The sequence below is a fragment of the Malus domestica genome, chromosome 13, assembly GCF_042453785.1.
Source record: "Malus domestica chromosome 13, GDT2T_hap1".
In the NCBI taxonomy this organism is placed as follows: domain Eukaryota; kingdom Viridiplantae; phylum Streptophyta; class Magnoliopsida; order Rosales; family Rosaceae; genus Malus; species Malus domestica.
In genome coordinates, this window is record NC_091673.1 from 24,562,346 (window position 1) to 24,577,472 (window position 15,127).

Here is a 15,127-nt window from a genome sequence, read left to right on the forward strand (position 1 = left end):
AAACTCTCTTCTATAAATAGAGATCATTCTCTCACAATATTTCTTAATGTCATTTGTACTAAATCATTCACTAGTACTCACTAAAGGAGAGCTTGAACCTATGTACTTGTGTAACCCTTCACAATTAATGAGAACTCCTCTACTCCGTGGACGTAGCCAATCTGGGTGAACCACGTACATCTTGTGTTTGCTTCCCTGTCCCTATCCATTTACTTACTTATCCACACTAGTGACCGGAGCAATCTAGCGAAGGTCACAAACTTAACACTTTCTGTTGTACCAAAGTCTTCACTGATTTTGTGCATCAACATTTGGCGCCATCTGTGGGAACGACACTTATTCCCACTCTTTTCAGCTTTGTCAAGCTGGTTTCCACCATTCGTACACTCTCTTTTGACCAGGCATCTCTCTCCAACATGGGGAGCGAAGGAAGCCACAACACACAGAATGACACCCCTCTTGCACTTAGTGCGAAGCAACGAAAGAAGGAAGGAAAAAGGGTTACTCTTCAAGCTAAAGTCGATGAGCTAGAAGCTCAGAACAACAAGATAGCAATGAAGAATGAGATCCTCCAGGAGCAGTATGAGAAGCTATTTGAGACGCTCCACGAAACTAGGCATACTCAAACACGCGAGCTCGTTACCCATGTGGACATCGACTATCATCTGGGTGCCCTCCAACACGGAGGGTTACCTTCCTTCGACATGGTATCCCTGATGAAGATCGAGCTAATCATCAAAACATTGATCAACATGAGACATCTCTCAACCCAGCTGCTTCGACCCGAAGCAGGAAAAGTAGAGGAAGACACCTCATTGTAGAAGGGTTGGAAGGGTCGAAAGCTGTTTATCGTGACTGCTGAGACTTCCTAAAGCAACGTCGAGAGAATCCCCTCCACATATGTTCGAAGATCAATGACCCAAGGGTTTCTGAAAGACTCGGTCCCCTCCCACGACCCAAGCCATTTGCCAATCTAGGGAAGGAACGACAGGTCCCAGAGGGACATGAAAGTACAAGGGACTCTGAGGTATTCCGATAGACTCGCCCTAGAAGTCAGTACGGCGAGTCCAAGGAAAAATCACACGCATTTGCTCAAACTTTCCTACTTCCAAGAGGCGATGGAGACTTACAAAAGAAAATCCCAGTGGTACATGACTCCACTGAGGACCCCATTGTCTTACAGCTCCTTGAGGAAGTAAAAAAGTTAAAGGCCGAACGTCAGGTTGAGATACCTGATTGGAACCAACCCAGGCCTGGCCTTCTCACAAGGAGGATCCTCGACACCCCCTTCAAGCAAAGACAAAACAAAAGCTTGGTTTACAACTCTATACTGGAAGGGAAGACCCAATTGAACATCTTAACCTCTTTGAGTCTACCATGGCATATCGGATGCACACCGACGAAGAGCGATGTCTTCTCTTCCCCTCCACCCTCTCTGGCGGAGCTCTAAATTGGTATTGTTGTCTTCCACCTGAGACAGTAGACTCATTTGAGGAACTGAGGAAACTGTTTGTCTCTCAACACATCTTCCAGACCGATCGCTTGCAGATAACTTGTACACTATTCGCCATAAGCCAGACGAGTCACTACGAGAGTATGCTGGTCGTTTCAGCCATGAGTATTCTCGCTGCGCTGAAGCAGATGACAAGACCGCCCTCAAGGCTTTCACGGCAGGCCTACATGATTGTTTTTCTTCAAGTACATGATCAATGCCAACACTTGGAAGACTTACTCTGAGGTGATGGCACAAGCTTACAACCATGCCTCCGCCAAGGCAAGGACATATCATGGGAAACCCCCCACAACCACCCCTTATCAGCAAGTAGGGAGTGGAAGCCAGATCCAACTAAATGAGAAGACCTCGACCTTCCAAACGGCAGCGGTGCCTCCCCCTGCCTTACTTCATACTTTGCCAAGTCAACAGACATATCAATCTCAGGGCAAAAGAAAAGATTTCCGTCCTCACCAGTCTCATTTTAGTAAAATGAGTAAGGGACACTACCGCGATAACTAAGGGTATCGGCATGATAATCCCCGACCCCAGACAGTCAACACAGTGGGTTAAGCACGTGTCAGGACAGCCCCTACCCCGAGGTATGAGGCATACACACCTTTGAACGCCACTTGGTCTACGCTGACCTACCCTTATACTCAAACTTAGAGCTTCAACATTCAGACTTTGACACAAAGTATGTGATACTAAGTGTTACAACCAATATGGTTCATATATCAAAAGCATGGATACCTTCATGCATAGGAAAACATTCATAAGCATCATTCATATCAATCAACATAAACATCATACATTCCAACACATTCATACATAAACATTATACATTCCAACACATTCATACATAAACATCATACATTCCAACACATCCATACATAAGCCAACTGTGCTTCGAAATGGTTCAACATACTTTGTGTCTTCGACACTTACTACAATGTGCCTCGACACCTTGCCCTTATTCTTACCAACCAGGTGATGAAATGTGAAGAAGGAACTCATCTTCATGCCACCAACCAGGTGATGAAATGTACAACCTGTACTCTAATATCATTTGGCAACTTACCACTTATGCCACCAACCAGGTGAAGAAGGAACTCATCTTCATGCCACCAACCAGGTGATGAAATGTATAACCCGTACTCTCCTTCATGCCACCAACCAGGTGATGAAATGTACAACCCATACTCTAATGTCATTTGGCAACTTGCCACTCATGCCACCATACAAGTGAAAAAGGAACTCATTTTTGTGCCACCAACTAGGTGATAAAATGTAAAACCCGTCATCTCCTTCATGCCACCAACCAGGTGATGAAGTGTACAACCCGTACTCTAATATCATTTGGCAACTTGCCACTCATGCCATCAACCAAGTGAAGAAGGAACTCATATTCGTACCACCAACCAAGTGATGAAAGCAATTCACCATTCATTCCACCTACTAGAAGACGAGTGGTACAACTTGTACATGTGAACTCCTAGCATTCACAAATAATCAAAAACCCTCAAGCTTGACAACTCAACTAGGGGAGCACTTATGCCCAACAAGACTAATAGTCACCAACAAAGTCTTATTGCAAGCCAACAACAACTTCAATGCATAGTATACGAAGATCAAGCTATTAAGCCCTCTTGCATCTGCTTCAGATATTTCCTCTCTATAACAATGCAAATACTATAACTCGTAAAACGCTTCACACTCTTGATCAAGACAATGTGAAGTAAAATCAATTTATGGTGTCAACCAGAGCTTCATCAAAGGAGTTCAACCACAGTTCTCAAAAGTTTCACACATTCTTGATCAAGACTGTGTGAAGCAAAACCAATTTATAGTGCCAACAAGAGCTTCATCAATGGAGGGCAACCACAATTCTCAAAAGCTTCCCACACTTTTGATCAAGAAAGTGTGAAGCAAAACCAATTTATAGTGCTAACAAGAACTTCATCAATGGAGGGCAACCACAATTCTCAAAAGCTTCACACACTCTTGATAAAGACAATGTGAAGCAAAACCAATTTATGGTGCCAACAAAAGCTTCACCAAAGGAGTTCAACCACAATTCTCAAAATTTTCACACTCTTGATCAAGACAGTGTGAAGCAAAACCATTTTATGGTGCCAACAAGAGCTTCATCAAAGGAGGGCAACCACAACTCTCCAAAGCTTCACACACTCTTGATCAAGACAGTGTGAAGCAAAACCAATTTATGATGCCAACAAGAGCTTCATCAATGAAGGGCAACTACAATTCTCAAAAGCTTCACACACCCTTGATCAAGACAGTGTGAAGCAAAACCAATTTATGGTGCCAACAAGAGCTTCATCAAAGGAGTTCAACCACAATTCTCAAAAGCTTCACACACTCTTGATCAAGACAGTGTGAAGCAAAACCAATTTATGGTGCCAACAAGAGCTTCATCAATGGAGGGCAACCATAATTCTCAAAAGCTTCACACACTCTTGATCAAGACAGTGTGAAGCAAAACAAATTTATGGTGCCAACAAAAGCTTCATTAATGGAGGGCAACTACAATTCTCAAACCTTTGAAGCAAATTCAAGACTGTTCGAAGCAAATTTTATTTATATGGTTCATCCAAACCTTCGACTGCTACAAGGTGTGGCTTGCATCAGAATCTCTTGCTCAACAGTGTGGAAGCAAAATTTGTATATGTTGTCTCTCCTACATTTTCAAATTTCTAGTTTCCCAAAAAAAAAAAAAAAAAATTCAACAAAGCTTCATCAATGGAGGACATCTACAAATTCTCAAAAGCTTCACACTATCTTGATCAAGATAGTGTGAAACAAAATCAATTCGTGGTACCCAACAAAGCTTCACCACAAAAGCTTCATCAATGGAGGACAACTACAAATTCTCAAAAGGTTCACACTATCTTGATCAAGATAGTGTGAAGCAAAATCAATTCATTGTACCCAACAAAAGCTTCAACTCCAAAGCTTCACCTACAAAGCTTCAACTCCAAAGTTTCACCTACAAAAGCTTCACCCACAATAGCTTCACCTACAAAAGCTTCACCCATAAAAGCTTCATCAATAAAAGCTTCACCCACAAAAACTTCACCCACAATAGCTTCACCAACAAAAGCTTCACCCATAAAAGCTTCACCAACAAAAGCTTCACCCACCACAAAAGCTTCATCCACAAAAGCTTCATCCATAAAAGCTTCACCAACAAAAGCTTCACCCATAAAAGCTTCCCCCACCACAAAAGCTCCACCACAAAAGCTTCCTCCACCACAAAAGCTTCACCCACAAAAGCTTCCCCTACCACAAAAGCTTCACCCACAAAAGCTTGCTTCCCCTACCACAAAAGCTTCACCCACCGCAAGAGCTTCACCCACAAAAACTTCACCTACAAAAGCCTTCACCTACAAAGCTTCAACACAAAAGCTTCACACTATCTTGATCAAGATAGTGTGAAGCAAAATCAATTCATGGTACCCAACAAAGCTTCACCTACAAAGCTTAAAATATATATGTTTGTACCATACTTGACCAATCCCGAAACTACTGAGCACCGATCAACGTTATACCGTCAAGGACCCAAAAGAGTTTCCCTCCAACCAGGAGGCTAATCACAGCGCGACACATGTCGACATCAGAAGCCAATCATAACGCGACACGTGTCAATATCAGAAGCCAATCACAACACAACACGTGTCAATGTCAGAATGAAACTAGAAACTCTCTTCTATAAATAGAGATCATTCTCTCACAATATTTCCTAATGTCATTTGTACTAAATCATTCACTAGTACTTACTAAAGGAGAGCTTGAACCTATGTACTTGTGTAACCCTTCATAATTAATGAGAACTCATCTACTCCGTGGACGTAGCTAATCTGGGTAAACCACGTACATCTTATGTTTGCTTCCCTGTCCCTATCCATTTACATACTTATTCACACTAGTGGCCGGAGCAATCTAGCGAAGGTCACAAACTTAACATTTTCTGTTGTACCAAAGTCTTCACTGATTTTGTGCATCAACATTTGGCGCCGTCTGTGGAAAATGACACTTATTCCCACTCTCTTCAGCTTTGTCAAGCTGGTTTCCACCATTCGTACACTCTATTCTGACCAGGCATCCCTCTCCAACATGGGGAGCGAAGGAAGCCACAGCACACAGAATGACACCCCTCTTGCACTTAGTGCCAAACAACGAAAGAAGGAAAGAAAGAGGGTTGCTCTTCAAGCTAAAGTCGATGAGCTAGAAGCTCAAAACAACAAGATAGCAATGAAGAATGAGGTCCTCCAGGAGCAGTATGAGAAGCTCTTTGAGACGCTCCACGAAACTATGCGTACTCAAACACGCGAGCTTGTTGCCCATATGGACATCAACCATCATCTGGGTGCCCCCTAACACGGAGGGTCACCTTCCTTCGACATGGGTATCCCTGATGAGGAGCGAGCTAATCATCAAAACATTGATCAACATGAGACTTCTCTCGACCCAGCTGCTTCGACCCGAATGAGGAGAAGTGGAGGAAGATACCTCCTTGCAGAAAGATTTGAAGGATCGAAAGTTGTCTATTGTGACTGCCGAGACTTCCTAAAATAATGTCGAGAGAATCCCCTCCACATATGCTCGAATATCAATGACCCAAGGGTTTCTGAAAGACTCGGTCCCCTCCTATGACCCCGGCCAGCTGCCAATCTAGGGAAGGAACGACATGTCCTAGAGAAACTTGAAGGTACAGGGCCCTCTGAGGTATTCCGACAGACTTGCCCTAGAAGTCAGTACAGCGAGTCTAAAGAAAAATCACAAGCTATTACGAAAGAAAATCCTAGCGGTACATGACTCCACTCAAGACCTCCTTGTCCTACAGCTCTTTGAGGAAGTAAACAAGTTGAAGGCCAAACGTCAGGCCGAGATACCTGACTGGAACCAACCCAGGCTTGGCCCTCTCACAAGGAGGATCCTTGACACCCCCTTCAAGCGAAGACAAAACAAAAGCTTGGTTTACAACTCTATACTGGAAGGGAGGACCCAATTGAACACCTTAACCTCTTTGAGTCCACCATGGCATATCGGATGCACATCGACGAAGAGCGATGTCTTCTCTTCCCCTCCACCCTCTCTAGCGGAACTCTAAACTGGTATTGCCGTCTTCCACCTGAGATAGTAGACTCATTTGAGGAACTAAGAAAACTGTTTGTCTCTCAACACATCTTCTAGACCGATCGCTTGCATTCTGTAGATGCCTTGTACATTATTCGCCAGAAGCCGAACGAGTCACTACGAGAGTATGCTGGTCGTTTCAGCCATGAGTATTCTCGCTGCGCTAAGGCAGATTACAAGACCGCCTTCAAGGCCTTCACGGCAGGCCTACGTGATTGTTTCTTCAAGTACATGATCAATGTCAACACTTGGAAGACTTACTCTGAGGTGATGGCACAGGTTTACAACCATGCCTCCGTCGAGGCAATGACATATCAAGGGAAACCCCCCACAACCACCCCTTATCAGCAAGTAAGGAGTGGAAGCCAGATCCAACCAAATGAGAAGACCTCGACCTTCGAAACAGCAGTGGTGCCTCCCCCTCCCTTACTTAATACTTTGCCAAGTCAACAGACATATTAATCTCAAGGCAAAAGGAAAGATTTCCATCCTCACCAGTCTCATTTTAGTAAAAAGAGTAAGGGACACTACCGCGATAACCAAGGGTATCGCTAAGATAATCTTTGACCCCAGGCAGTCAACACAGTAGGTTAAGCACGTGTCAGGACAGCCCCTACCCCGAGGTATGAGGCATACACACCTTTGAACGCCACATGCGTGGCCATTTACCCCAGCATAGCACACTTGATACCGAAGCCAAAGCCGAGGCACCCAGATTACAAGCCCACGAAGAACACGGGCACGTTTTGCTGCTACCACGAGCATAACGGCCATGACGGTGAGAAGTGTATCACCCTTCGTATTGAAGCTTTGGCACGTGAAGAAAAAATTGATAAATTCCTCCTTCACCCTCCAAGGGGTAACCGTAACCAACGTCAGGTAAATGTGATATATTCCATAAGTGGTGGCACACCTATATCTAAATCTTCCAACAGGGCCATGAAAAATAGTGAACGAGCTTTAAGGTCTGGTCACTAAGTGTTTCACGTGGAAGACATCAGGGGAGGGAAGTATCAAAAGCCTAACTGGGATCTAATATGTTTCTACCCTGAGGAAGAAAGAGGTATCATCTACCCTCACAACGACCCACTGATCTGAAGGGAAATAATGAGATTTATATGGGATTTCTAGTGACTAGCATGCATATACAATTCAAAATTTATATACATAAGCAACGGAAGCATGTTATCACATAATATCAAAGCTATAGTCATGCAAATCCCCTTCAAGAAGCATAGGTCCATATTTGATGCATCTAAAACATTATTGAAGAACAAAGTGAAGGTATAGTTTTATACCTCTTGATCTAGACTTGAGACCAAGGATTGACCACCTCCAAGCTCTTTGTTCTTGGAACTCCTTGAGCCTAGCCTTCCTCCTTGCTTCCTCCACCTTGCTAGAATGAGTGCTCCTAGGTTCTCCTTTAGTCTCCAAGGTTGAAGACCTCTAAAGATCCACACCCACTAGTGTAGTGAGATGGATGGAGGAATAACCAAAAGGAAAGAAGATGATTAGCTAGTTTTTCCTTTGGTGGCCGGCCTTGTGTGTGTTTTAGAGAGAGAGATGTTTTTCTTCTTTTGTGAAAAATGAGCACACAAAACCCTAATGAAACTTTTCACTAAAAGTCTTTTATAAATGTCTAAGAAATGAATCAACAACTTGACTCTCTCTCTTTCTTTCTCTTCAATGGTCGGCCCCTTTTGTGTTGTTTGGGCTTTGGGCTTTTATCATTTCAAGTCATCCTATGCTTAAATAAAAGCCCAATGGGTTTGGGCTTAATAGGCCCATATTAACCCGAACTTTTCTTTAAGTCCAAAAACGATCTTTCATCGCTTTTATGATTTCTTTAGACTTTCTAATTAATCATAACACTTAATTAATCCAATTAATTTATTCCATCGTCCTTTAGTTGTCTCACTACAAGAGTGTATCGGTGTACAATCATTTTAGGTTCTAATTAGCAAGGTAGTGAGCTGATTGGCACCAATCCAATTGATTATATTTAATCCAATCACTTAGTGAATTAAAAATTACTTTTAATTCTCCTTCTTCTTTGACGACTACTTATTTAATCATCTAGAAGAACTCACAAGCCATGAGTGACATCTAACCATATATCATGGCTACCCAAGCTAATGTAGAATTTGTTCGGAGAACCTATTCAGTTGGAATTACAATGTAATTCGATCCTTCTCTAAAACAATACTCACAATCATATTACTAGGGTATGGATATTTAATGTCAAACCCCTAATATGATTATTCCATGTTATATGATTCAATCGAGTCGTATAGGAACGCTTTCCTTCATTACGCTCTATACTTCGGTCGAAGATTCCCGAATCATATCTTAAAGTATTCATCCTCTCATAACGAGGATTAGAGATCCCTTGTTGATCATTCACATGCCTTTGAGAATAAATCACTGACCCCAACAATGCATCGAACACACCCAAGATGAGGTGTGGTCACGTCTCATTATCAAAATGATCAGCAACGTATCCCCAAGGCAACTATGATGTCTCAGGTCAAAGGATTACTTACATTATTCCAACCATTAGAGTTACTTGCTTGACATGTGAGTAGACCTCCATGCAAGTACTCTCGTTCGATTATGTTCAGTGAACTCATTCCCTTAATGAGCACCTACATACCTGTCTTAGTGTCACTACACGAATGGGATGAGACTTTCCATCCTTCCAATTGAAGGGGACATAGTATGTACTGGTCTATGCATTGTCAGTATCCCTCTGACAATCCTATGACCAGGAACCTTTTGGACATGATGGTTATGTGAAGAAGGTCTCTGCAGTCTAACATCATTAGATTACTTCTTCCATCGATCCATTGTCCATGGATTCACTATTTAGGACATATATCGTTTATTGAGATAGTCCTAATTAGTATCTTTGCATTTTGATGTATAAGAATCATCTATAAACACATTCATTGTCCTGAAAGGTTTCTTCCAAAGATTGACTTTCAGGGCATATCTCCAACAATCTCCTACTTGCACTAAAGTCAATCACTAGTGTATCTTATAGATGCTAGTCGAGTGAACTTACGCTCATAGGTAAACTTGGTTATGTATTAATCCTTTTAATTTCAAAGGGATTTACTTAGCAAATGTTTCTAAAACATTTAATGATGTCTCTTTCTTGTGTTCAAATACTTTGATGAGACCTTGATTCCATGGCTTGAGCTATCACCCCATTACGTTGTAGTGTCCTACTAACGACCTTATGGTTTGGATTCAATCATTGGTTCTATAAGAACCCCTTCTATTCAAAACACCTTTTGAAGCAGTTTCTAAAAATATATATCGACATATATTTCGTTTGTATACTTTATACATACTTTGCTCCAACATTGAGACCATTGTAGTACAATACTAACAATACATTCATTTGATTAGTACTTCATCCATTATGAAATTCCATTTGTTAAAATGGGTTATTTTCACTTTGGTTTATAACCTAAGTGAACGCACGCTTCCAGAGTCTGACTCTGATGTTTCTTTCTTAAAGGCAATAATACTCTATCAGTTGCTACGGTTCTGATCTTGGGCTATAGTAATATCTTAAAGTGACAACCCCAATGGTTTTTCACCTTTGGATATTGTCTCACAAGTCCATACATGTGTCCCTTTTGTGATTTTGTGACACATTCATTATAAGGGTCACGAAAGTGATTTTCTATCATATAAGAAAATACTTTCTCAAACCTTCAACATTTGAGATTTAATTTCCCCATATAACATATTTGAGATAGCCTTGCTATATCATTAAGTCCAATTTCAAGTCTATACTTCAAAATTGACCGTGTCACGTTTTGTCATTTTGAGTAACATCTATGTTTTATCAAGTCTATCAAATAGACTTTATTCATATCTTGTTGCTCAAATTATGACGTCACTCCCATTGGGCTTGTTGTAACTTAGCATTCATTAAAAAACTTAACACTTATATTTTCTTGATTTGAATGCATATTGCTCCCACTAACTTGTCTTGGATCTATTAACAATCATTGAGATCCATTAGCTTATTGATGATGTCTCAACAATTTTGGGACTATCAACAACTCTAGCTAACACAAGTTATTTAAACGAACATACACAAAAGAATTCCTTCTCAAGTAATTCCATTTGAAATGTGTAGTCCATTCATTTAAATTATATGGTGTCATACACCATACTTCAAGTTTTAGTCCTACTAAGACCTTTAATGTAGTCATATAAGAATTATCCAAGTCATTAGTGGAGGCATGGCTCCTACTAAGGATATAGAAACTCAACCATACATTCTAGATGGTTGATATAATTCTTTATCAAAACTACATAGAGCGTTATAGTTACATGAGGTGCCGAATTTGGATTGTCTTGTTGTTAAACCATATGTTGTGACTCATTTTGAAACTATTCCCTTTTGTTTCATCAATTTGTCCATATGCTTTATTATTAGCTTGTTCTCATAAAAGAGAATGATGGACAACTCCCAACATATAACCATTTTATGCTAGGTCTACGAAACCAACATTCATAGACTATTCTTTAGAATGTTACACAACATAGAATTTCAACGCTTCAAAGAGCTTGAGACCTTTTAACAATTAAAATTACAAGCTCATTAATAGTAGTAAAGTACTATTAATTTTTAGACAACTATAAACCAATCATATTCAAGTTTATATCCTTTTCTCACCTCCCACTGTTTCTCATGACCTTAATGAGAAATCGCATTATATATTCATAGTGTATAATTATGAAGTATACGGGTAGAGGACATTGTGGAGTAGCTTAGAACCTTTTAAGCTTATTATTCCAACTCCACCTAAGTTCATGTCTTGTTATTAAGTGACTAAAGTCTTTAAACCTTTTATAGATTTAGACACTTCATCATTGGTTTGATCACTAACATATTTGACATTTCTTAAAACAATTCAAGAATGTCCAATTAGTTGTTTAAAACTACTAATTGAACCAAGAGTGATCTTGGTTATTGTGGTTAAGTAAGTGATAACCATATAAGAAACATTTTTCTTATGTATTACTTATGTCATTATAATGTGATCTTCCTTTTCTTCAAGAAAGGAATCTCTAGACTTTCTCAATTCATATAGAACTTATATGTAGGCTATTGGAACCAAATCTAAAGATTCATTGTATCCATCTATGGCCAACATGTAAGATCTATCCTTAATTGATAAATCCAAAGCTTGGATATCACATTATATAAGTGATTCATTTCTTGTATTTCAACTAGAATACAACAAGACAATTTTTCAATTCATAATACTACTTTGAGGAACAAATTTAGTAGAAGGCATTCATCACATTACATTGATATGATAAGTCAAACATTCATAATGTTTAATACAAAAGGAATTAGCTCTATACATTTTAGAGACTAATTATATACCTTCATATAGGCACCAATAGTGGTCTTCCATCATATGAAACCACATAATAAGTTCTTAACAAAATAAGAAAGTTTAAAGACTATCTTTAAGTGCCTAACAAACTTTCTAAGTAGTTAGCAAAAAATTTGTGGCCGAACCCTTCTCCATCTTTTTCCTTGCTTGTTCATCTTCTACTTGGCTCCATCACCTACATACAATTGCATAAGTGATTAGCATTTTATATCAAATATAAAGATTAGAAGATCTAACAATTAGAATTGAAGATAAGAACATAAACCATACCTTGTGGCTTGTCCTTAAGAGTTGCAAGGTATAACCTGCAATTCCTCTTCCAATGACCGTCCTTTCCATAGTGGTGGCAAGTCCCCTTGGGCTCCTTTGCCTTCTTTTTCTTCACTCCTCATTGGGCCTTAGGAGTGGATGACTTATCCTTTCCTTTGCCTTTGCCTTTCGGCTTGGCTTTGGAAGAGGATGGCTTGTTGTAGGCTACTGCAGCAGTCCCTACAACATTCTTTTTCTTCATAGTCTTCTCAGCGGTTACTAACATGTTTAGTAACTCAAAGAGAGTGCTATCCATCTTGTTCATATTGTAGTTCATAACGAACTGCGAGAATGAATCAGAAAGAGAAGCTAAGATGAAGTCCTGGGCCAATTCCCCGTCAAGTGGAGTACCTAGGTTCTCTAATTGGTCAATGAGTCCAATCATCTTCAGTACATGTTGATGTACTGGGGCTCCTTTGACCATTTTGGTCTTCACAAGTTCACTGACAGTGCTGAAGCGACGGTTGCGCGTCCCTTCACCATATAACTCCGTATGATGGAGTATGATGGAGGATGCACTGTCCATACCCTCGTGCTGTCTCTGCAACTCCTCATTCATGGAAGCCAACAGATAGCACTTGGCTTGTGTATCATCCTCAACGTGCTTGTCATACTTAGCACATTCATCCTCAGTGGCCTCAGGGCCAAGAGGTATGCGAGGTGGAGCCTTGTCTAGTACGTAAACAATCTTCTCCAAGGTTAGGAGAATCTTGACATTACGATACCATGATGGGAAATTGTGCCCCTCTAGGTAATGTTTATTGAGTATTTTCACGAGTGTGCTTCCAACCATATCTAAATACATAAACAATAAAATAAATTAGTTTGATTGTTGATTAAGTCAAACGATTCGTGTCTTTAAACCAAATGACACCACCCACCATTTTTGGCAAATCCCATATCCCTCAAGATGGAATCCGGGAGATTTCAAAGAAAGCTCCTAGCAGGTTATGGGAGGCTCACTATTACCAAGCCCACCTCACGATGATACGATGTCGGCTAGCAAAAATAATAATGAGAGGGTACAATTACCCATTCACAACAACCTCTTGTGATTACCCATCTAGTTGGCCTCTAGAGAACAATGCCTCACAATGATATGATATTGGCACCATTTCTCTTAGTTAAGTTTTGACCCACCATGCCGGTTTAGATAGGGGTTCAAGTATGACCTCAAGATGATACGATGTTGGCCACACTCGTTGCCTACCTTCACCACATCAAATGTTGAAATAGACTCCTCCTGAGTATAAGCACGCACTTTGCACTCCCCCATGATAGGGTGAAGGCGGTGTACGAGTCATAAACGATTGGAGCCTACAATGGTGGAAGGCCACGAAGAAGTGTTCAAAGCACCTCTCCACTTTCAACTTAATAATGGATGTTGGTGGAGGGATTTTAAGGTCTCATCATTTTATTTATTTAATCACATTAAAATAAATTGTGTCCTATTATAACTACTAGTCCAAAGTTAATGAAATTAGTAGCATATGATATCTCCACTATTCGTTTTCATAAAACAAATTAATATCAAAACATTTTTCAAAATATTGGAGATATATATAACTATTAATTGTGTTCATTATAGTTTAGTAGTGTATGATACTCCCACTATTTGTTTTGAGAAAAAACAAATCAATATCAAAAATGAATTTTTCAAATATTGGAAGTAACTACTACTACTATGGTTTTTGCATTCCTTTGAAATTGGACTTTATAGTTATCTTAGGCTCTTTGGATGACCATGGACTTATTGGGTTAATTCAATCAACGAGCCAACATTGTTGAATAAGATCTAGGGAAGGTTGTGTCGTTTTAATTACGTGCTTTCAATCCAATTAAAACATTTTTCATTGAGCCATTAGAAATGAAAGACAATCATTCATTGCTAATTAGGGTGTTGGACCCAATTAATCTTTAATCTCATGTCAAAACTCTAGTCTAGTACTAGAGGGAATCAACTAATTGAAAGAGATTAAGAAGTAATAAGAATTACAAACCGATTTGTACAAATTCCTACAAATTACATATACTAAGAGGGAGAGAAAGATTAATGTCTATCATGACAAGGTCCAATTGAAATAGTAATTAAAACACATTCCCAAGGTTCAAACAATTTGAGTTTAGCGCCCTTTCTCATAGCTCAATTATCGTTTAAGGCATAAGTCCACAGTCAACCATTTTCTAACTACTTAATCACATTAAATAATTAAATGGAATGCAACATAATCAATTAGACTTAGTACATATGGGCATAATTATATGATGAGTTTAAGCTACAAACAAAATTAAAATCATAACATTTTAATCTCATAAAGAGGTGGGGGCCGAAATGCAATTATGAAAAGTTAGGGGTCAAACCGCAAATACTAGAAAGTATAATCAACTTTTAAAATTGCAAAATGGCCCATAGAGGGCCCATCATATAGGGTGGCCGGTTATGTGATGGGGGGAGAGGGAGGTGTCATACATGTCCCCTAAATTTCAAAATAAAGCAAAGGCCTAGCTATGTCAAGTCACCACTTGTGCAAGTTGGCTTAAATAGGTAAGAGGTGTGTAAGGAGTCCTAGTCAAGTCTAGGATGGAGTCAATCTAATGGAAAGCTATTGATGGCAAGTATATCACCCAAATTCAAAAACAAAGGATGAATACAATAACATAACCTTTTATACCAAAACCAAAACCATGAACACCAAGAACAAAACCATGAAAACAATTTCAAGATTTGCACTTTCTTGGT

At 39.8% G+C, this 15,127-nt stretch overlaps 1 protein-coding gene across 1 annotated transcript; it reads right to left on the reverse strand.

The window, feature by feature from the left end:
• Nucleotides 1-12,466: 12,466 nt before the first annotated feature.
• Nucleotides 12,467-12,946, reverse strand: LOC139190888 (uncharacterized). Its single transcript, XM_070811381.1, has one exon. The coding sequence runs from the start codon at nucleotides 12,944-12,946 to the stop codon at nucleotides 12,467-12,469; it is 480 nt and encodes a 159-aa protein (XP_070667482.1).
• Between the last annotated feature and the right edge of the window lie 2,181 nt (nucleotides 12,947-15,127).